Source organism: Schistocerca piceifrons, chromosome 1 (genome assembly GCF_021461385.2).
Source record: "Schistocerca piceifrons isolate TAMUIC-IGC-003096 chromosome 1, iqSchPice1.1, whole genome shotgun sequence".
NCBI classification, from domain to species: domain Eukaryota; kingdom Metazoa; phylum Arthropoda; class Insecta; order Orthoptera; family Acrididae; genus Schistocerca; species Schistocerca piceifrons.
Window position 1 is genome coordinate 889,021,545 of NC_060138.1, and position 24,658 is coordinate 889,046,202.

At 45.4% G+C, this 24,658-nt stretch overlaps 1 protein-coding gene across 2 annotated transcripts in view; it reads right to left on the bottom strand.

Annotated features, from left to right (window-relative positions):
• Positions 1-1,346: 1,346 nt before the first annotated feature.
• Positions 1,347-24,658, bottom strand: part of LOC124793104 (protein no-on-transient A-like) — a 240,817-nt gene continuing 217,505 nt past the window's right edge. For both annotated transcript variants that reach the window (XM_047257995.1, XM_047257994.1), the window contains one exon: positions 1,347-4,489. In XM_047257995.1, coding sequence (XP_047113951.1) covers positions 4,473-4,489 — 17 coding nt within the window. In that variant the 3' untranslated portion in view covers positions 1,347-4,472. The remainder of the gene's footprint in view (positions 4,490-24,658) is intronic.

Sequence of the window (24,658 nt, forward strand, 5' to 3'; positions counted from 1 at the left end):
CAAGCTTGTAAGCTGCGCTGTTGTATTTGTCCACGAACGGCAACTCACTCTGCAAGTGTCAGTCATGGTCACAACATTGTTTTGTGTGTTGTGAGTGTATTATGTCGGATATAAGTAACTTCGAACGTGGGCAAACGTTTGGTGCTCATATGTTGAGTGTTTCCGTGATCGTAACGAAGATTTATACCGCATACACGGAAAGAGGAAAAAGCATCCGCTAAGTCACAATGCGGACGAAAGTGTGTGTCGAGTGACTGGCTTGCGACGAAAAATATAAAGACAACAGTTGCAGAAGTCTGTGCAGAACTGAATGTCGCATTCGCGAACCCTTTCACAACGAAAACAACACGAAGGGATCTCCATATGCAAGGAATTGCAGGGTGAGCTGGAATTCGAAATTCGCTCATCAGTGATGTGAATGCCCGAAACAGGGAAACATGGAGCTGAAGCCGTAAAATCTGGAATATGAAGCAAACGAACATAGTTATTTGGTGGGATGAGTCTTCTTTCGCACTCTCTCCAATTTCTGGTCAGGTTTATGGCCCAAGATGAAACGTGGTGGGTTCGCTGATGATATGGGTAGCCATATTGCGATATTCCATCGCCTCATGGGTAATCCCCAGGACAGCATTATTTCCAAGGATTGTGACCACTTTGGCTGACCTGCCCCACCCCATGGATCAGTGTGTTTCCCAAAGTGGATATTGTGTTTCAAGATGACAGGGCCCCTGTTCATACAGTTCGAATCGTCCATGACTGGTTTTATGAGCACGAGAATGAATTTACCCGTCTCCTCAGGCCTCTACCGCCAACAAGTCAGTATAGCTCAGTATTATTGATCCTTTGTGGTCGACACTGGGCAGCAGGGTGCGTCATTGCTATCCGCATCCATCATCGTTACCTGCGTTTTCCACTATTTTGTAAGAAATACGGAATAAGATTCCCATGGAAAGCGTACAGGATCTTATTTTATCCATTCCGAGACGATCGGAAGCTGTTTCAAATGCCAATGGTTATCCTACACCGTATTAGGCCTGGTAATTTGTTATGTTTTTGGTGTTTCCGAATTTTTTTATATCTCTCGTGTGTGTAAAATAAAGCCAGTACTGCCAAATCCAAAAATTTCATAATGAAATAATGGAAGTACTCACCTTGTACCACCATGTGACAAACTGGAACACTGGTAGGCTAAAGAACACATGAAATAAAACCTCTCTCTCTTCCTGTTTCTCACTCTGTCTCCAGCCACCAATGAGAATACCTCTTTATTTAGTATTACTTAACTCAGAAAAAATCGTTGAATACCAAACAAATTCAGCTTCCCCACGTTGAAATGAAAGATGTGGTACATATCTTTATTACTTTATTTTTCTCCATACAATATACAAATTAATAGTTCCGTAAACACTTAATATGCATAAATAAATACTTTACAAGCAGTCAAAAATTAATTCATTAAACATGCAACAACAGCATTTTGCCCAGTGTTCTGGAATAATTTGAGTAGACAATTTCAATGGGAAAGCTATCGTTATTTGTGCAGTATGATATGTTCGAAGTAACAGGGTGACAGACATATTGTTCTTTAGAAAAAGACAAAGTGTTTCATTTAATTTATGAAGTTGGGGCAGAAACTGCAAGTACAGTAAAAGATTTTAACTAATTTTTTTTTGTCATAAACAACAATGGGTTCATAGATGATCAAAGCTGCATAAATGGTACAATAATCAGTATCCACATAGATATAATTGAAAAATTTCACATAGAACCAACAGAGTTATAAAATCGAAGTAAAGATATTAATAAGGCAGCCAGTTCACAGTGTGGAAAATATCTTCACATAAAGTGATTTGAGAGTGTATCTCCCAATACTTTTGAAATCAACTATTTCACAAAGAAAATATCTACACATACATTCACCCTAGATATATTTACCAGTACTTTTCAAATCAACCGTTTCAAAAACTCCGTGCAGTTGCAGCAGACGATAGTCTTTGCATGACGCATTTATTTGCCTTTTAACGAGCGAAGAAATTCTGTGAAATGGCACCTTTAGCGTAGAAAAACAAGATATATGAAAAGATGGTAGTAAATTACTGGGTGTTAATGAGACGAATCATGATAAAGAAGCTGTGGAATAATATTCTCGTAGAATAGTTCTATTTCGTAAATAATTAGAGAAGTATTTTCGCTAAGTACGTTGAAAAAGGTGAAAGAAATTGTACATTTTCAAGAGAATAAATGAACAGTTGTGAGCGACAGTTGCCAAGAGATTTGTAGTACTTTCGTTTAGTATGCTTATCGTTGTGTGATTCGTAAATTTTGAAAGAGAGTTATTATCTCTTGCCTTTTTGTGATACAGAGACAAGATCTTATACCACTGAAAGTAGTTCTAGGTCAGTTTTCATATTACAGATGAATTTTAGTAAACAAAATTCAGTGGCAGGAATTCTTTCCAGTTTTGGAAGTTTAATGTCATTGCAATCGCTGCGTACAGCGTACGTAGCTTTTCTTAACATTAAATACAAAGTTATTTCACAATTTTTTTTACCAATTCACGTTTACAAATTCTGATTCTAAATAACTAGCTTCTCTATAAAATATCGCTACAGCGTACAATTTCTGCCTTTATTTGTTGAGTACTGAAAGCGCTTTTCTACCGTAATTATCTTCCGTACTTCGTAATCTGGAACCTTCGCGGCTACCGTGCACTAAATCCAAACACTAAACTAACTTTTGACTGTGGTGTTCTGCTGGCGTTGTTGATAGTACAAATTGAATACTACTTAGCACTTGCCGATCCGTATTATGAATACAGGACTGCAACCTCACTTTAGAATCTATGTGCCTAATAAGCTTTCTAAACATTCTATACTCCGATTTAGCACGTTCTTGTAGTCGGCAGGATTCTTCACAACCGTACACAGAGAAACGTACAAAAAAGGAAGGGCCTTGAAGCGAAACGTTAGTTTTGTATTGAATCTGCTCTTGATACAGTGTGTAATTTGATGAGCGCTTGTTCGAGGTTCATAATTGACTAATGGATGGGTCATGGATACGGGAGTTTACGATTCGCATTCCCAGCACTCCCAATGGCGAAAGGCTCCCGGCCAAGTGGGGAGTGCGACGATGTTCAACCAGTTGCTGACTGCAAGTGCAAGGCATTTGATAGCCGGTTAATCATACAACGAAAGAAGTGTGCGATGTGCAGTAGGTTATAAGAGTGTAATCGAATACAGTTGTCTTTGATCAAAAAAGTCTTATTAAAAAAAGTAATATAATTTGAGTATTTTTGTAATAGCGGAGTCGTTCAGTTCATTTGAAACAGTGAATCAAGTCTTTAAACATGCTTATGTAAATGTTTCACTGGAGAATATATTTTATGCGTTAATGTATTAATTTTACATAAAAGATGGAGAAAATTTTGCGAATGAAGACTGGGAAATACGCAAGAACCATTGTCAGTCGTGACGGCTGTTGAGTCACACTGTTGGATACGCACATACGTGTTACATCGTACGTGGCCGATATTTTCTTTCATCAACTCATCTCTAAAATCTTACGTTGTCAATAAGGTTTTTGTTGGAAACAGAAACATGGTGTTACTTCCGATTGAATCATTACGGAAAACAGTGGGTAGGAGAAACTGTGCAGAATTTTAAAATTTGTGCTTCGAAATTAATGTGTAGCAGAACAACATGTATGTCGTTTCGTGTTCTCGTAGATTTTCAGTCTTTGAAATTAATTACAATGAAGTCTTCATTGTCCTCGCGTTATCTTAATACGGCTTAGACAAACAAAGTTGATCAATTCAAAGACATTGTTGATCCCTAAAAAGCAACTTACGACTCTCAAGCTTAAAGCAAAACAACATATAAGCAAAACAACATATAATCTCTTCACTTTCGTAGCTACTGTACTGTCAACGTGTTTTTAGGTTTTACTTTTCTAGCGATAGTGTTGTCTTTCTCTTAAAGCAAATTTTGAATCCCAGAAACGACTGCATTATTTCTTCTGGTAACATATGAAAGTGACAATAATTTGTTCTTATCTTACGCACCAAACGTAAGCATCTCTGAATTTTTTATACGACAGCATTTCCTCTTTCTAGGCTGTGCATTTGTCCCGAAAGAATACTTTAAAATTGCCGACATTAAAATTATACGTTCGACGTTCCTTATGGTCTTAGGGCACGATAGACTACACAACAAGTTTTTACTGGGAACTACAGTTGGTGGGTGAAGACTTTATAAGATTGTTACCTCCTAAGCATCGTTAAAGACCGGTAGTTTCTCGTCGATCACTAAACGTCATACATGTATTTATGCACAAACATTTTTACGTATGGGTAATTTAAATAGAAAGTAAATATAGTTTTCTAAAGACGTTGAAATAGTGTGTTAGTGTGGAAACTAAACGGCACACCAAAAAAGCGCCGACTGCGGCGCCGGTTGGCGGCGTCCGTCGACATCTCACTTCGGCCTGGAGTCTGCAACAAGAAACATCAAAAATAATCCATTATAAATATAACACTGTGGGCACGCTCATTAGAATATAAACAGAATGCCAGCTATTAGCAACATTATTATTCATTGATTTTTACAGGCTGCTTAAGGAAGAATTACAGACGATGTAGGAAGCTTTTGCACAAGCAGTTAGAGTTTAATAGCTCGTTTGAACGTTACTGACGCACCGTATAGACTGTCGTTCTGCTACAAGGCTCCAGCAGACGGATTTCTACACGAAGTGCTGTGTGCTGCCGGCAAGACGTGCCGAATAATACACTACTGGCAATTAAAATTTCTACACTATTAAGATGACGTGCTACAGACGCGAAATTTAACCGACAGGAAGTAGATGCTGTGATATGCAAATGATTAGCTTTTCAGAGCATTCACACAAGGTTGGCGCCGGTGGTGATACCTACAACGTGCTGACATGAGGAAAGTTTCCAACCGATTTCTCATACACAAACAGCAGTTGACCGGCGTTGCCTGGTGAAACATTGTTGTGATGCCTCGTATAAGGAGGAGAAACGCGTACCATCACGTTTCCGACTTTGGTAAAGGTCGGATTGTAGCCTATCGCGATTGCGTTTTATCGTATCTCGACATTGCTGCTCGCGTTGGTCGATATCCAACGACTGTTAGCAGAGTATGGAATCGGTGGGTTCAGGAGGGTAATACGGAACGCCGTGCTGGATCCCAACGGACTCGTATCACTAGCAGTCGAGAAGACAGGCATCTTATCCAACTGGCTGTAACGGATCGTGCAGCCACGTCTCGATCCCCAATCGATGGGGACGTTTGCAAGACAACAACCATATGCACGAACAGTTCGACGACGTTTGTAGCAGCCTGGACTATCAGCTCGGAGACCATGGCTGCGGTTACCCTTGACGCTGCATCACAGACAGGAGCGCCTGCGATGGTGTACTCAACGACGAACCTGTGTGCACGAATGGTAAAACGTAATTTAATCCAGGTTCTCCTTACAGCATCATGATGGTCGCATCCGTGTTTGGCGACGTCTCGGTGAACGCACGCTGGAAGCGTGGATTTGTCATCGCCATGCTGGCGTATCACCTGGCGTGATGGGGTGCCATTGGTTACACGTCTCGGTCACCTCTTGTTCGCATTGACAGTACTTTGAACAGTGGACGTTACATTTCGGATGTGTTACGACCCGTGGCTCTACCCTTGATTCGATCCCTGCGAAACCCTACATTTCAGCAGGATAATGCACGACCGCATGTTGCAGGTCCTGTACGGGCCTTTCTGGATACAGAAAATGTTCGACTGCTGCCCTGTCCAGCACATTCTCCAGATCTCTCACCAACTGAAAACGTCTGGTCAATAGTGGCCGAGCAGCTGGCTCATCACAATACGCCAGTCACTACTCTTGATGAACTGTGGTATCATGTTGAAGCTGCATGGGCAGCTGTACCTGTACACACCATCCAAGCTCTGTTTGACTGAATGCCCAGGCGTATAAAGACCGTTATTACGGCCAGAGGTGGTTGTTCTGGGTACTGATTTCTCAGGATCTATGCACCCAAATTGCGTGAAAATGTAATCACATGTCAGTTCTAGTATAATATATTTGTCCAATGAATACGCGTTAATCATCTGCATTTCTTCTTGGCGTAGCAATTTTAATGGCCAGTAGTGTAGTCGTAACGAGTGCCAAATCGCGAACAACTCAGTAAACTAGTACTGTGCGGAGCGTTAGTTCAATATTGTTGTTGTTGTTGTTGTTTTTGAGGAAGGAGACCAGACAGCGAGGTCATCGGTCTCATCGGATTAGGGAAGGATGGGGAAGGAAGTCGGCCGTGCCCTTTGAAAGGAACCATCCCGGCATTTGCCTGGAGCGTTTTAGGGAAATCACGGAAAACCTAAATGGGATGGTCGGACGCGGGATTGAACCGTCGTCCTCCCGAATGCGAGTCCAGTGTCTAACCACTGCGCCACCTCGCTCGGTGTGCAATGTTGTGTAGCATGCGCTGACGGGGAAAAAAATCGTAGCACCAAGAAGAAGTTGTGCGACATAAACGAAAGTTGGTAGGCGTGTTTCTACATCTGAAAGATGATGTCTGTTTAATTTTCGCGCCGGGCTTTCGTTCAGTACGTGCTGTAACGGTCTTGAGCACTAGTTACCTTCGATATTGGACTTGGTTAATTGATATTAGTCAAGAACGCCTTTAAGGCGACAAAGGCACCATTATCAACAGCTCACTGAGCTTGAACGAGGTATGTAATAGGGCTACTAGAAGATGGATGTTCCTTCCGCTATATTGCAGAAATACTTGGAGGGAGAGTAGCAACTCTACATTATTGTTGGCAGTGGTGGTCACGAGAATGTAGGGTCGCAAGAACGCCAGCCTCCTGATGGCTACGTAGCACTACGAAGTGGGAAGACCATCGTGTCCGACGTATGGCTCTGGCGCATTGCACTGACTCTACAGAAGTAATCTGAGCAGCAGTTGGCACCACCGTGAGACAACGAACTGTTACAAATCGGTTACCTCAACTGCGCCTCCGAGCCAGACGCCCTGTAGCCTGCATTCCAGTGACCCCAAATAACGGCCACTTGCGACTTCGGTGATGTCACGTCAGTGTCACTGGAGGCAAGGTGGAAGTAGTTGTATTTTCTGATGAAAGCTGGCACTGCCTCGGTACCAGTGATGACATCGTGTTGGTGAGGAGGAGGACAGTTGAGGGCCTGCAGCCTGGAACCAACCTCCCTGCGTGCTAGACACACAGGACCTACATCTGGAGTTATGGTCTGTGGCGCGATTTCGTATGACACCAGGAGCACTCTCGTGGATATCTCAGGCACCCTGACTGCAAAACTGTACGTCAGTCTCGTGAATCGACCTCTTGCGCTACTATTCATCAACAGCATTCCAGAGAGTGTTTTCCAACAGGATAACGCTGGCCCACATGCCGCTGCTGCAGCCCAACATGTTCTACAGGATATCGACGTGTTGCCTTTGCCTGCTCGATCACCATACCCGTCTCCAATCGAGCACTTATGTGATATAATCGGATGACAACTCCAGCGTCAACCACAAACAGCATTAACCGTCGTTGTATCCACCGACTAAGTGCAACAGGCATAGAACTCCATCCCAGAAAGTGACATCCGGGACCTGCCTAACATAATGTATGCACGTTTACATGCTTGAGCTCAAAATTCTGTCGGCTACTCCAGTTATTGTTTGGTTTGTTTATTTGCGGAGGGGACCAAACAGCGAGGTCATCAGTTCCATCGGTTTAAGGGAGGACGGAAAAGGACGTCGGCCGTGTCCTTTAAAAGGAACCACCCAAGCATTTTCCTGATCCTATTTAGGGAAATCACGGAAAACCTGAGTCAGTATGGCCGGATGCAGGTTTGCACCGTCGTCCTCATTTCACATTTGCAGTGGCTTATTTCGTGATTACATTAATCCGTCAGCTTTCAATTTTAATCACTTAAATATCTTATCTTGACAAATGTATTCCCAAAATTTCATTACTCTACATAATTAATTTCTCGTCTTGTGATTTTTTCCACCAGTATGTATAGCAAGCTGGAGTCATCGCTTACACACCCAGATGAGAACCTCAGTGTCTAGGTGTGCCACGTGCCGATGGAGTTGATGACTGTTGAAGCAAAACAGCTTTCAGCAGGCAGCCTCAGGAACAACTAATATACTCCCGCTTGTATAAGGCTTACCTACGCGAACGGCGTACTGTCAAGGTCGACCCTTAGTAACATCATTGTATCAACTCAATTCACTAGAACACTCCTAATGGAGGAGGAACAACATCCAAACCAACCGAAATACTGTGGAGGATAAGGAGCAAGGCCAGCTCTTAAGATGTCAATTATCTGTATCGTGTATTGCAGATGTTTTCCCAGTACTTAAATGCGATGAGGGTATTATTTAAAAAAAAAAAGATTTCACGTTTTATACTCAAAAAGTACATCCCAGATATCCTTAAATCAGTGAAACGGGTCAGAAATGCACTTATTTGGAAAAAATAAAAAGCGCATCGGAAGGATACAGTGTTCACGTAAGAAGCATAGCCAAACGGGTGAATGGCGAGCATGTGAAAACACCTGTCTTAGGCCTTCCTGGTGCATTATTATGCACCGACTGGTTATAATTAAACTTCCCCTGTTTAACACGAAAACTAATTACCGTACGAAGACCAGGCTTGATAACATTAATGTCCAGAGTATGGGGCTCATGATTTCCATGCGTCACAGCTCCACCGTCCAGTTCTAACAGTCGTAGTGATTGACAGTCTCACAAGCATGACCAGTCGCAGTGCACTTTTTGACGGGTCAACATGAGCTTAGACAAAAGGAGCAGGGCATTACTGGTGAAGCTCTATTATCAAAACAACAGTAATGCTGTAGCTGTACTTCGACAATATTGCCGACTGAAAGGATTACGGAAGGGTTCTCTCTCTCCACCTGCTGTGCGGAACATGAAGAAGTTCGAATCATCTGAAGAACTGGACGTCGCACCGGGAAGAGGCTGACGACCGGTTCCAACACAGGTGGTGTATGTACTGTTTCACGACAGTTGAACATATCGTGGTCCACGATATAGAAGGTGGTCCGAACCAATCTAAAATGGTATCTGTCCAAGATCCATATCGTACAGCAGCTTGCACCACAGGACGTACAACGACGTGTTGACTTCGCTCTTCACTTTCTCGCAAGGATTGCAGTTGACGAAGGCTGGCCCAGGACCATCCTAAGGACAGACGAGTCTCATTTTTCTCTGACGGGCGAGTGAACACACAGAATTGCCGAGTTGGGGATCTTGATCTCCAGTCAATATGCATGAAGTTCCTCTGTATGGTGAAAGTGTCACAGTATGGCATGGCTTCACGGATACGTTCATCTTTGGCCCATTCGTTTTTTAACAGGTTGGCGCTCTAGGACCAAAGACGTGCAGTGTTACTGGCCAACGTTACTGCGATACGCGTCGGCAACATGTCATTCCTGCCGCGCGGGATTAGCCGAACGGTCTAGGGCGCTGCAGTTATGGACTGTGCGGGTAATCCCGGCGGAGATTCGAGTCCTCCCTCGGGCATGGGTGTGTGTGTTTGTCCTTAAGTTAATTTAGGTTACGTAGTGTGTAAGCTTAGGGACTGATGACCTTAGCAGTTAAGTCCCATAAGATTTAACACACATTTGAACATTTTGATTTGAACATGTCATTCCCTCCCTACAGGAGAGAGACGCATTGAACTCAACAGTTCTCATCCAAGATGGGGCCTCACCGCACATCACTCGTAAAGTTCATCTGTTTCTGCGAAACACATTTGGATAAGATCGAATTATCAGCCGATCGTTTCCACATGCTTGGCCGGTACGATCACATCTCACCCCCTGTGATTTCTGGTTGCAGGTCTACCTGAAGAACAGAGTTTACCAGGGGAACATTCACACATGTGCTGATTTGAAGCACAGCATATCAAGAGGTAGCCAGCATACCAATGGTCATGCTTCGTTTTGCTGTGCAGTATGCAATCCTGCATTTTCAACCTCTTCTGGACACTGATGCTGCCCTTTTGTAGCAGTAATGGTAGCGGTATGTAATGGTATGATATACCATAGCAGCAAATTAAAAGTATTTCAGTTGAATTGATTCTGCGTTATTTCTCTTCCCCATATCCTTGACATCAGTGCTATCATGTTTGGTCCTCGTATCGCAATTAGTTTCCGTGTTATAACTTGTTCAATAGGGAAAGTTTCATTATAATCACCGGCTAGAGCTGCTCTTGAGTATTCAGCCGTCAAGACAGTGACACATTTCGGCAAACTAACTTGTTCCATCCTGAAGCGCTCATGATGACTGAGTATCTTCAAGAGGATGACGAAACGGTCGTGATATATCTTCTTTCGCGAAGATGGTCCATAAAATTAAAATTGCTGCCACCAGACGAGACAGTCAGGTCCCGCTCACAGGAAAGACTCGATACAGGCGACACCGTATCAACACTCCCCCTTGATTGAAGGGTGTGTGTTAATGCCAACAGTGCACCAGAATTGGTGACATGCACATTTGCCGGGAAATAAGTACACCTAGCGAGTAAGCCGACGAAAGTTGAACAACGAATAATAACTGTAACTAGGACTATCTCTAGAGGGAAGACAGTGGTGAGGCGGCTTTATCTGTCCTTGAGAAGGGGCTTAATTTCGTATGGACCTGTAAGCGTTCAAATGTCTTCGAGAAATCTCTGAGACAGCCATCTTACAGCAAAAAATGGAATTCTTCAGTATTGCTGCCGCTTCAGAAATACTAGCCGAAAATTTACTTCACACTCGAGGAGGACGCCTACTGGAGAAAAGAAAACGAAATAACCAACAGAGTGACGAGGAAGAACATCAAACTCCTCTCTGTCGCTTTCAAGGAAAAGATGGATTACTGTGCTCATAAGCAGCTACACCTTCTTGAGTTTGCGAAATTGGATCGCCGACTAACGAGACAGCAAAACACTTAACAGCTTTTCAGTTGCCAACTGTCTACACCACATACGGAATTCAGCGCATTTCGTACAACTGATTCCAAACCTCCGACTAGGCCACAGAAACCTCAAAGTGAGTTTAGACGTGATTTCGCTCCTTGCTAGGGTACGTGGGTAAACATCAACGAGAAGAGCTGAGCCCATATGAAGAAAACCTTTGAATTCGTGACCACGACAATCTATTCTTATTTAACGTATACTGTTACGTACACGGCGTTGGGATGACGATGGCCTGTCCATTGTCGCCAGTGGTAACTAACATATTTGTGGAGGTTTGGAACAGGAAGCTCTCATGTCGGCCCTTGTCCTCCTTCCAGCTGTGTAGGTGACACGTTTGTAATCTGACCACACAGACGAAAACACCACATGGGGTCTCCCAGCCAGAAGCTCCATACCGTCATTTCATTTCCTTTTTTATGATGTGCAGGTGTTCCAAGTACACTAAATCACAGCGCTCGTGGCTAAAGCAGTGTAACAACGAAGCAAAAGCAAGAACAGGTGGTTTTTCGGAACAACAGATACAATAATCGCCACATCGAACGCTACTTGAGCCTATACCCTGTCTGACAGAAAAAATGAAGCACACAGAAGGCGAAGAGAAAATGATGTGAAACTTCACAGATTGAGAGCGTATGTGACGTTATTTCAGTAATTACAAAATCTAGCCAACTTTACAAAGAACATGACAGGATGAGCCCACTAAGCAGTACTACCTCGTACCCCTCCCCCCCCCCCCCCCCATCCGGCTGGAGTGGCCGAGCTGTTCTAGGCGCTTCAGTCTGGAACCGCGCGACCGCTACAGTCGCAGGTTCGAATCTTACCTCGGGCATGGATGTGTATGATGTCCTTAGGTTAGTTAGGTTTAAGTAGTTCTAAGTTCTAGGGGACTGATGACCTCAGCTGTTAAGTGCTCAGAGCCATTTGAACTCCCCCCCCCCCTTCCTCCCTCCTCCCACTGACTCGGTTGGGGAGTGTGTCATAAACCTGTAATATCTCTCTTGATGTGTGCTGTCCCATAACTATCCTAACAGATCACATCTTGTATAGTGGCAATGGGGGGTGAAGCCGACCTGTGTGCCGGTCACACACATGTGCTTTGGGAGACAGAGCTGCCTTGTTGAAAAGTGGTACCACGACACCGTCACATGAGAGATGAAACAGGAGGACGCAGGACGTCCGTCAGTCTCAGACTTCCTGCCTTACTTGCCCGTGAGTGGCAGCAGCAACGCGCATCGATAAGCGCACTGCCGTACCATCTCTGGAACAGCAAGCAAGCCCCGTGGCGCGGAGTCGGGCTGGAGCCGCCGGCGGTGTGCACTAGCGGTTGGACATGAAAGTTGAGTCCTCACTTAACTTACTATCAAGCCTCAACTGTTTACATTTCTTCGTTTGATCCTGGTTGTCGCTTTTGGGATATTCACGCGAGCAATAACGTGTGTGTATTTAACTCGGCTAAGATTCCAGCCGCCTTCCTGTGAAATTTAACTTAATTTGTTCCCTGTTATGGAAGTTCACCAGCGGTATCTTCTGCCTTGTGGCCGTTGACGTTCCGATTACCTGCCCTGGTCTATGACTTAATTTTAGGCAGTGTATTTTCCTCGTCGTGTTATTGCTGTCCAGCGTGGTGTGTAGTTCGACAGCCGAGGCGTTGTTGGTCGTTGTGGGCGTCAATATTCTATGTGTCTCGTATTGAAATCTTGTGGTCGTTTTGCTGGTTGCATGGAGCGGAACTGAATTGGTTGATTGGTCGGTCGTCTGTCTGTTGGTTGGGTAGCCTCCAGATTAAGAAGTCCTTGGACAGGCTGTCTCACCTGTACGGGCGTTAGTGTTACAACCCCATGCCAACCATTGGAAACTTCTGAGTGCCGTTCCTTGCGTAGTAATTTCCCTGTTTGGATTTTAGTTATTTGGCTGATGTGTGGCTTTCAGCTGAGTATCAATATCTCTTAAATTAATGTTCTTGTCTTGGCCTTAAGGCATGAGATTGTTATATTTTTATATGGGGCATTCAGCCGAATTTTACTGGAGAGGTTTTAAGATAAGGCCTTCTGCCTTTTGATTGAAACTCCCCTTATTGCTTAATATGCGACCTCCAACCTAGTTCCATTAAAATTAAGTTGCTAAGGCCTTCAGTCGATCAGATTGAAGCTTTAGAAAATATTCTTGAGTGAGCCCTCCAGAAGAACCTTGTATTTCAAATTTGCTTAAGCCTTCTCTCTTGGATTTTGAATGTGGCCTTCAGCCGATCTAAAGTTAATCAAAGTAGGTCCATTAAAGTTTTGGGTGTTTTGCATGCTTGTTGTAATATTGTGTGTTGATAAATAAAGTTTGTATTTTGAGTGCAACTGACAGGAACTCATTTTGATTCCTTTCCACAACCTAATCCGCTCTGTCCTGCTAGCCCAGGCATTTCAATGCCTGATAGCTTTAGAAAAGGTAAAGGCACGAGACACAATTCTGACGTTACGGTTAATAATGGAAGCAAGACTAAAGAAAAATCAAGACACGTTCATAGGATTTATAGGCCTGGATAAAGCGTTCGACAATGTAAAATGGTGCAAGGTGTTCGAAATTCTGAAAACAGTAGGGGTAAGCTATAGGTAGAGACGGGTGATATACAGAATCTACAACAGCCAAGAGGGGAATAATAAGAGTGGACGACCAAGAACTAAGGCATTTGAGCTAATAAGAGTGGACGACCAAGAACTAAGTGCTCGTATTACGAAGGGTGTAAGACAAGGATGTAGCCTCTCGCCCCTACTGTTCAATCTGTACATCGAAGAAGCAATGATGGAAATAAAAGAAAGGTTCAGGAGTGGAATTAAAATTCAAGTGAAAGTATATCAATGATACGATTCGCTGATGACATTGCTATCTTGAGTGAAAGTGAAGAAGAATTACATGATCTGCTGAACGGAATGAACAGTCTAATGAGCACAGAGAATGGATAGAGAATAAATCGAAGAAAGACGAAGGTAATGAGAAGTAGTAGAAATGATAACAGCTAGAAACTTAACATCAGGATTGATGGTCACGAATTAGATGAAGTAAAGGAATTCTGCTACCTAGGTAGTAAAATAACCAATGACGGACGGAGCAAAGAGGACATCAAAAGCAGACTATCAATGGCATAAAGGGCATTCCTGGCGAAGATATGTCTACTAATATCAAATATCGGCCTCAATTTGAGGAAGAAATTTCTGAGAATGTGCGTCTGGAGTACAGCATTGTATGGTAGTGAAACATGTACTGTGGGAAAACCAGAACAGAAGAGAATTGAGGCATTTGAGCTACAGACGAGTGTTGAAAATTAGGTGGACTGATAAGGTAAGGAATGAGGAAGTTCTATGCAGAATCGGAGAGGAAAGGAATATGTGGAAAACACTGATAAGAAGAAGGGACAGGATGATAGGACATCTGGGAATGAATTCCGTGGTACTAGAGGGAACTGTAGAGGGCAAAAACTGTAGAGGAAGGCAGAGACTGGAATACATGCAGCAAATAATTGAGGAGTAGGTTGAAAGTGCTACTCTGAGATAAAGATGTTAGCACAGGAGAGGAATTCGTGGCGGGCCACATCAAACCAGTCAGAAGACTGATGACAAAAAAAAAAAAAACGCTCCCCACACCATAACGCCAGGAGTAATGTCGGAAGAACATTACGTCTTATGAAGTCGCCGCCATACTTACTGACGATGGTTGTCTGGGATGGTGCAAACCCGGGAATTATCGTTAAACACAATACGACGCTATTCATCAGCAATCCATCTTCCCGGTCCTCGGTATAGTGGTGTTAATGGCATCCTGTGCATAGGACGGTGATTCCCTAGTCCGGTTGCTGCTAGTCTCTCACCAATGCTGCGGAATGACGCGAAATGTTACGAGGAGTCGATTACTTGTTCTTGGATGTTAGGCCCAAATATGAGTGGTTACAATACGCTTGATGCACATTCCTACGTTGTGGTGGTCAGACGTGAACGACCAGAACCTTCGTACAGGTTTGCCTGTCCTTGTGTTCCCGCGCAATATATAGGGCCACTTTCACATCGGAATACGACACTATTCAGGATATTGCGCGATTCAACCAGCCGATCAAACAGACACACACACTGTGGGTCCTTTCAAACTCCCTAGGGCTCTTATAACACTATCTTAGAGGAATCCATAGCATCTCCGTGTCCTTCACAGTGATCTCATAACATCTGATGTTGGTCACGCCCTTATATACCCTACCAGGACTGGTAACGATACTAATGCACTCTGACGACCCTCTACCTGTAACAGAGAATTGCAACGATAATCATTTACATACCTGCAAATGACGTATACGTGTACCATGTGACACTGACATCCGACCCCGCCGTGCTTAGTCAAGAGAGGAAGAAACCCATAATAAGGGCATCCGTCCTTTACATCGGAAATAGATCTGCCAAAATTCGAAGGATTAGCCGGAAACACAATCGCTAGTAAGCGTATCGCTCGGTGCCAAAGACTGCAGCTTTGGAAAGGTCTTGAAGAAAGAACTCACTTTCAGAAAATTGGAAGCCAACGCTGTTCCAAGCCAGTGAGATATATCCGACCACTGGACTGTAAAAGACACGTGCACAAAAAAACAGCCGCCACGTGCATGAGTAACAACCAGGGAAGTCAGCTACCGCAGATCGATAACTCCGACAAGGATATGGCATGGAATATGACTAGACGATGGCGTCACAAGCCAGTAAACTTTGAGACAGCATCCTCAAGAAATCAGAGGAGATCCGACTATGTGGAGGGCTTGTAAATACAGGCAGAATTTTTTTGCCAAATAAAGCGTGGGACTCAGCTTTATGCGTGCTCAAAGTACAACTTCATTCAGCTTGAAGACTGGCTCACACCGCAGCAGCTGAAGAGCTGAGTCTATACCACGAAGACGTACCTCCTCCACCCCAGTAGTGCCATGAACACTGTTGCTATAGCACGCCAGTCTGCCTTCGAGCTAGAGGGGGTTCATTTATTAAGCAAGCAAGATTTTTATAACCTCAGACGTTTGTACAACCCAAGGACTAGCACGCAGAGCTGAAAAGCACAGACTTCATGTCAGTCACGAAAATGCAAAGAGAAAAATCGTGATCTGCGGGAAAGGCTGTACTTAGATTGATGGTACACTTCGTCATTGTGTTGGATAAGTTCACTGAAATGTTTTGCATAACGCTTCATGGAAATTCGTTTTTACAGCATGATAAGCTGTCATGGAAGCACCTTGGGGCGGCTCATACTCATGAGCCAGAGGATCCCATCCTCACTAGAAATTTTGTGGTGGAATTTTATTGTGAGTATTTTTTCAGTATTTTATCAAACATTTTGAGAGAGACGATTCTGGTGTAATAAGGGTATCCGTGATGTAGGAGAAGTCTGCCTTCGGCAGCGGTGAGGCGGGCTCGTCTTGCCTGCTGAGTCTCGCCTGTTGTGCTACTTGCGAGCGAGTGGATGTTTGTTTCATTCTGCGTAGCGGCTTGTCTTCGTGTACGTCTCCATCGACCATCATGACGTTTTCCTAGCGCCAAGCCACGATTAAATTAACTTTCCCATCCGATCATGAACGATCAGAAGCGTATGAATTCGAACTGTTTACACGGGACGAAATGCGTCTCTCACAGCAAGATGTTCTCGAAGTTAATTTTTCATCAGTAGTACCAACGTGTAAATCAGGATGGCGAATGAAGATATGTGCGCCTACGTTATGTGGCGTCATGCTAACCATCTCCACTTCCAATAGACTTCATGTAAACCGAAGATGGAGGAGGAGAAAGGAAATGAAAGGGAAGGGAAGGATTTATTGGTGTCAGTTGCATCGGAACTTTATGCAGTATCAGCGGCGACGAGTGAAAATGTGTGCCCGACCGGAACTCGAACCCGAGATGTCCTGCTTACTAGCAGTTTTGTTAACCACTGCGCCATCCGGACACAGTGTTTATTACAATTGGGGACTGATGACTCAGATGTTAAGTCCCATAGTGCTCAGAGCCATTTGAACCAAGTGTAATGGACTAGCCAGGAAGAGTCAATGAGCAAAGATGTGGGACACAGAAATCCTACGGAACGAAGAGATGCGCTTGAAGGTTTCTTTTTGAAGAGGAATGGACATCTCTAAAAAGTGCAATCACAGAAGTTGGAAAGATAAGCACAGTTACAAGGAAGGTAAATGAGAGGAAACCATGGGTAAAAAATGTAATATTTCAGCTGATCGAAGAAAGATGGACGTACAAAAAGGCCTATGTATGATACCAGTAGATTTCCCTTGGCCACGAAAAACCTTTTTGCCAGTGCTAGTCTGTTTTTTTTCTGCCTAAGTAGCAGAATGCCTTAATTTCGTCTACTTCGTATTCATAACTCTGACGTTAAGTTCCTCGGTATTCTGCTACTTCTCATTACTTTCTGCTCTCTTCGATTTACTCTCAGTGCATATTCAGTACTAGAGCTCTGCATTTCGATGAAAACGACCGCTCGAGCATTTCCGATTTCGTGCCGCTGCTCGACGGCTGGGAAAGGCCCACGCTGCGATGCGGCTGTGGCCGTCTAACGCACGATGTGGCCGGTTGTGCTCCACCTCTCGGTTATCCGTTGGACTGTCGAGCACTGCCGGGCGCTCGAGCGTACTCACAATCTCGGCCGGTGACAGTACAACCGCAGCGCGCTCTACAGTGCCGAATCGCATTAGAAACCGTGTGTAATCGCAGTTGACGACCTGGCTTTGAGCAGCGCAGACAGCGTTATGGATAAACCAAGTATAGGTCGTAAACGTTCCATTCATGAAACAAAGAGAAGTATTATGGAGAGAATTAGGAGCGGCTCATTAGTCCTGAAGGAGAAAGACATGTCGGAAGAGGTGGCGAAACGTGAATCTTGGAAATCGTTTGCACTTGTAGTGGATCCTGTCACGCAGGCTTCTGCTGGTTTCGTGCAATGTACCGCATGTGATACCACACTCTCGTACCAGTCAAGCACAACAGGTATGCTTCGGCACTACAAAAGTAAATGCGGAGCAGAAGTCCACCGGCCACTTGCAGTACCAAGTAGCATAAAGAAAGTTGTTGTTGATAGGTTGGTCGATATGAGAGGAATAGATTTGCTACCGTTAAATACATGTAGTAAGATTGGCTTCAAGAATTATTCGCAGGAGCTCATCAATGTTGGCGCCACTTACGGCAAAGTCAGTATAGAAGATGTTCTTCCGCAGCCTACCACTGTATCGCGGCATATTAAAGAAAAGGCAGACAAAATACGTGTGACAATGGTGCCCAAGCTAATGTGTGCCTTAAAGAACAAAATGTGCGCTTTAGACGCTGATCTGTGGTCTGATAACTATAAGAAGAGAAATTTTTTTACTGTGACGTCGCATTATGTGAATGGTGAGTGGCGGCTAGAAAGCTTGTTTTGATAACAACCGAGTTTCCGGACGTACCTAAGACAGGAGAGAACATACGGCACGAAATCGAAGAGAGGATGCTTGAGTTAGGAATTAACAAGAATGGTCTTACGAAATGTTACTTTGTCACCGACCAAGGAGCTAATATGAAGAAGGCACTTGAATCTTACGACCGTTTGCCTTGCTTTGATCACTGCTTGATGACTGCGCTTCGTCACACATTTCAAGAGACGTTTTTAGAAGACGAAGCCCCTGAAATCCTGTCGTGTCTACTATCAGCAAGAGCTATAGTAGGCTATTTGAAGAGATCGGGTCACTCGGGGCGTCTGCGGCACGCTGTAAAACAAGAAGCTGTAACTCGGTGGAACAGTATACTGTTAATGCTCAATTCCGTCATAAGTCAAATCGACGATATTCGAGATCTACTAGAATCCCGGGGGCAATCGACACTCTTAGAAACCTTCCAAAAAGGGTGCGTGCGAGATGTTGTCGCTTTTCTAACCCCCTTTAAAGAAGCGAGTTTGTATTTGGAAATTGCGAAGATAACAACGCTGGAACGTGTGCTGCCGTGGTACAAGAGTCTGTTGCATCATTGTGAACCAGTAGACAGTGACAACAAGGTAAGAACACTTTCTGTAGGTTACGATCCTTTATACAACTGTTGAATTATCAGAGTGCAATTATGTATATTGGGTTTCCTTTGCAGCTCATGGCGAAAATAAAAAGGAGAGCAGCATACTTCATCACAGAGAAGTGCAAAATTGAGGCTATCCATTACGTTGCCACGGTTCCATGGCCATCACGGCTTCATTTGAAGAAACTCACAGCAGACGAAAAGCAAGCCGCGTATGCTGTAGTTCGACGATTGTACTCGGAACTGCCCGTAAATGGTAAGGTTCATTCACTGAAACCAATTAGTAAACGAATGTTTGTTTATCTAATCTGCCATCTTGATCTGCCATGTTGATTTATTACATGATAAATGAAAATGTGATATTTGGGTAACGTTTCGCAGCTTGAACGTTCCACAATGCGTTTTGATGTAATTTGTGCGATATATATAAAATGTCACCGTAAATATAGTCGTTTAGTAACCAGTAATTCTAACTACGGTGTATACATATTTTAAGGTGACCTGAATATGTTACGGATGTTTTCATTCATGTTAGAGTCCATTCAAGCAAACAGTGACCAAGTTCTTCCCATGAAAAAGTCCAGGATGTACTGGAGTTCGAATGAGGACGACGAAGATGGACATACAGTTACTACCAATGAACTCGACAGGTACCTTTCGCTCTCCAAATCCGACTGTAGCTGTGCCGAAGGACAAATTTTTGCAGAGGTGGAAAACGCACGCGGGGTTACTTCCAAGGCTGTCGGTAGTAGCCAGAAGAGTTCTCTGTATTCCTGTCACAAGTGCTGCCAGCGAGAGAAATTTTAGCCAGGCCGGTCACCTGCTGTCCAGCAAAAGATCGTGCCTGATATCAGACAAGGTGGATGATCTCTTATTGATCCATCACAATTACGGAAGTATTCACAACATAACACGTAATCACAAGGAAGGAAACATTCCTCAGACCCTATAAATGTACGATTCCACTTTCATTGACTTCACAGGAAGAAGTTCAAACCGCCATCTGTAGTAATAGCTCCAGGAACACAAATGACGCCTGTGTATCAGGGAGCACGAATGACGAAAAACGAATTGTATAGTCCTGATTCACTTGTAGCGTTATTTACAGGTCATCATTTGTTCAGAAATTAATGTTTGTGCAACAAAATTGCGTGAGTATTACTTTTAACTCCGTCATTCCTTCCCGATCCTGCATTCAATATTAGTACAACGTATATGTGGCCGAGTTTGGAGATAGGCTACACATAGTCATGATTAGACTACTGTGTTCCCGTTTTTCTACCGAACGGAACAAAATACTAAATACGTTACAATTACTGGAATACATGATAACCTCAAAGGCGAAACTCCAGTAGTTTGCAACATATTAACAAACATCAAATGTAACATATACAAGGGTATTATTTAGGTCATAGAACTGGTAGTAAACAACGAAAGACATTTGTAAAAGAAATAAGTGAGCGGTTAATGTGAAGCGGGGCCTCTGATCTCAAGGAGTGTGACGAAGCGCCGCTCGCTAGCACTGAGTCCACCGGTTACTGGCTACCGGCCGAGCGTTGGCGCACTCGGCCGAGCGCTGGCGATCGGCTGCCCACAGCCGGCGGAAGAGGACGCTCGACCGCATACTCCCGAGAGCCAGAGGGGCGAGCGGGACTCGCCGGTAAAAATCGGAGATGATGCAGACCTCTAGTTAAGTCCCATAGTGCTTAGAGCCATTTGAACAAATCTTAAAAGTATGCAGTATTGAAGTTTGGTAACGCTGCACCTTTGTTGTTAGATTCACATTATCACGAAACATTTGGTTGGAGTTTTAATGAAGCTACCTCTTTTGAATTATTAAGAAAAAGTAATTTTAGTGTCGAAAGTCATAAAAACCGGCAAGATTAATTTACTTTAATAAATAAGATATAAAGCTAAACTGATAGCACTGTATTTTACATAAGTAATAACTAAACTGTACCAAATTCTCCTAAGATAATGGAACTCAGCAAAGGTACAGTAAATACAAAGAGACAGTCGATAGGCTACTACTTTCCCTCAGTTCCGTTTGAAAATGTCTGGATGTTTAAGCTTAATAGTTATTGGACTGAGCATTTTATACAGTATAAATACAGTACAGTATAAATTGGGTTTGTTGTAGGTCTTCATCTAACAGAAATATAGATAATCTTTTAGTAAAGAAGGTTGCTGGATAAGAGCAGTTGCCGACGCTGGAGGCAAGTTTAGAGACAAAGTTTCCTCCGCCGTCCGCACCGGTCTTTAGACAGAAGTGTCTGCACTGATGAGACCGCACAAGAGTAAGGAGTGCACTCTCAAGAGAGAAGATTTGCCACGGCGCTGCAGCTGCAGTGAACCACACGCTGCGAGCTACATGGGGTGCAAGGCGTACAGGAAGCGCAGCAACAACCCGCGAGGAAAGGCAGCGCCGTCAAACAAAGAAGGTCTACCCAGGCACCAGTTTCGCGGATGCTATCAGGGGGACACGCCTGCAGCCCCCCCCCCCCCTCCCCGCCCCATCAGCACCAGGGGAATGCAACAGCGACCAAGAAGCAGTCAGCCAATGAAGTCGGAAAAAATGTTCAAATGTTTGGGAATCCCTAAGGGAGCAGACTGCTGAGGTCATCGATCCCTACACTTACTACATAAACTAACTTATGCTAAGAACAACACACGCACACACCCTTCCCCAAGTGTTGGCGGGATGGCCGCGCAGTCCGTGACGTGGCGCCTCTAACGTGGACGGCGCGCATAGGGTCCTCCTCCCCTGGCTGAACCGCGGGCCGCATAACGCGCCGCACAACAGGCAGAAGCCGCCGCCCAGCCGCAGAGCTCTACCCCAACCGTGTGGACGCCGCCATGGTTGCCTCTGCACCGAGAGAAGACACCGAAAAATTCCGATCGCTTCCGCGATCGCTGAACGAGCTCTTGCAGCAACTGCCTGTCCTGGTGACAGCAGTCACGGCGGCCGTCCAGGCGAGCACCGTCGCCAAGGACCATCACGGATAATCGCCATCCACAGACTCTCAGTCTGTGGCTTTAATTCCCCAGCGACGTGAGTCTCGCCAGTTCCTTCAGGAGGAACGAATTGACGTATGTCTTTTGTGCGAAACTCACATCAAAGCTGGCACAAATGTGCTTGCCGCAAACTACCACTGCTACCGCAATGACGGCTGACGCCGGCCGGACAGCCGTGCGGTTCTAGGCGCCACAGTCTGGAGCCGAGCGACCGCTACGGTCGCAGGTTCGAATCCTGCCTCGGGCATGGATGTGTGTGATGTCCTTAGGTTAGTTAAGTATAATTAGTTCTAAGTTCTAGGCGACTGATGACCGCAGAAGTGAAGTCGCGTAGAGCTCAGAGCCATTTGAACTTTTTTTTTTTTCTTTTTTTTTTTTTTTTGCGGCTAACGGCTGGCGGTGGCACCGCCGTAAACATCAAGAGACTGTTGCAGGCGGCTAATCAAGAGACTGTTGCAGCTTGATGCGATACACTTGCCCGAGCTAGACGCAGAGGAGTGACCGTCAACAACGCTGTTGAGCAGATCGCATTCATCGCGGTATACCAACCGCCCTGCTGAAGCTGGAAGTTGCTGACATCGACGCTCTGTTGACAATGAGGGGGAGATGCTTTCCATTGCTGGTGATTTTAACGCTAGGCACACGCAGAGGAACTTCCGTCTCACAAATGTCAGCGGCCGTCGCCTCCTGCGCGCCGCTCAGCAAAACGGCGCCACCAACTAGGGTCATTCGATCCGACGATCTACCCACCCAGAGAGCAGCCGGACGTGCTCGACGTCTTTATCCTCAACGAAATCTAGCAACACACTTCCCCCACAACATACTGCACTTTGTCTTCGAACCATCTGCCAGTCATCTATGAGATCGACGTCGTAGGTACAGCACTACCTACCCACCGCCGCTGCTACAAGAAAATGAACGTAGTTCTCGACCTGCTGGAGGACTTTCGTAGATATTGACGCCGCAGGTTGCGACGCCGCAGTGGAGTTATTCAATCGTCAACTACTACGAGCGGCGGAAGCAGCCACACCAGGACGTCCACGTCAGCAGCAGGAGCACTCCCGGAAACTCTCGCCTCACATTGTGGAGGCGATCAGGGAGAAGAACAGGGTCTTCTGCGAGTTGCACCTCACACGCCAGGCGGACGCCAAACGCCTTCTGAACCGTACGAGGCGTGACTTCAATGCGGCGGTTGAGGAAGACAGAAACCGGTATTGGGGTGGCCTGGTGTCCACACTTAATCCACAAGACGGTGGCCCGTGGCGAGTCGTGAAGAGCTTCCTTCGCCAGCGGCAGCGCATCCGTTACAGGTCGACTAGAGCGTCGTCTCCAGCTCAGACGAGAAGACCAGTGTGTTGGCAGACACGTTTGCTGAAAACTTTACAGCTAAATGGAAGGATGCGGAAATAGAGGCAGTACCGAAGACAAAGGAAGCTCATCTGGCCACCAGCCACAGACCCATCAGCCTGCTTCCGTCCCTCTCGAAGGTGTTCGAGCGGCTCTACATCGAAAGGCTCCTGTGACACGTCGAAGAAGAGTCGATCACGAGCAGTTTGGGTTCAGTAGCGCAAATTCCAGCACCTACGAGCTGCTGCGGTTGGTAAAAGAAGCTATGCGCCCCTGGAGACGCGAGAGTACCTTGGGTCGTTGCTACTCGATATTTCTAGGGCCTTCGTGTGGCACAACGACCTCGTGTACAGACGAAGTAGCGACGTCACGCGGAGTCCTGATCCGCTCCTACCTCACCGGACGGACATTCCATGTCCGTACTTACGACGCAAGATCGACGCAACGGCCGACACGAGCGGGAGTGCCGCAGGGGTGGAGTTCGGCCCTCTTCTGTACTCCATATACGCTGCGACGCTCCGCGGGTGGCGCGCGTGAACCTGGCACCATATGTCGACGACACGGCGCTACTCGCGCGCAGTATGAACGCGGCAGAAATGAGGCGACTTTTTGCAACTTGGCTGCGGTGCCCCTGGCGCTTGGTCAACCAAATTGAAATTGAAGTGTAACGCCACCAAGAGCCAGGCAGTGGTGTTCACGAGGAAGCTGCTGTCTCCACATCTGCCGCCGGTCACCATCATGGGAGGCCCCCTACCGTGGAGCAAGACCGGCCGCTACCTAGGGGCTGCTCCTGACCATCGGTTGACATGGCTGCCGTACGTCAGAGACATAAAGAGCACAGCAGTAGGGTGACTTCGCGCCCTACACACTCTACTCAACCCGTCGTCGTCGCTGCCTCCAAGCCATGACGTAACACTGTATCTGACACTGATCAGACCAGTACGCAGCAACAGCGTGGGAAAATGCGGCCGACACCAACATCGGAATGCTGCACAGGGTGCAGAACCGAGCGCTCAAGCTCGCTCTGAGCCTTCCGAGAACATACAGCACGCAACTGCTGCGCCAAGGCACTGGCATCCCGCTGCTGGGCGAGAGATTCAAACAGACATCACGCCACTTTTACGGAAAGGCGGAACATTCCTGGAACAGGCTCATTAAGGACTTGGGCCGCCAAATACACCACAGGCCGACCACGAGTTGGCCTGAACTGCTCCGGGAGTATCC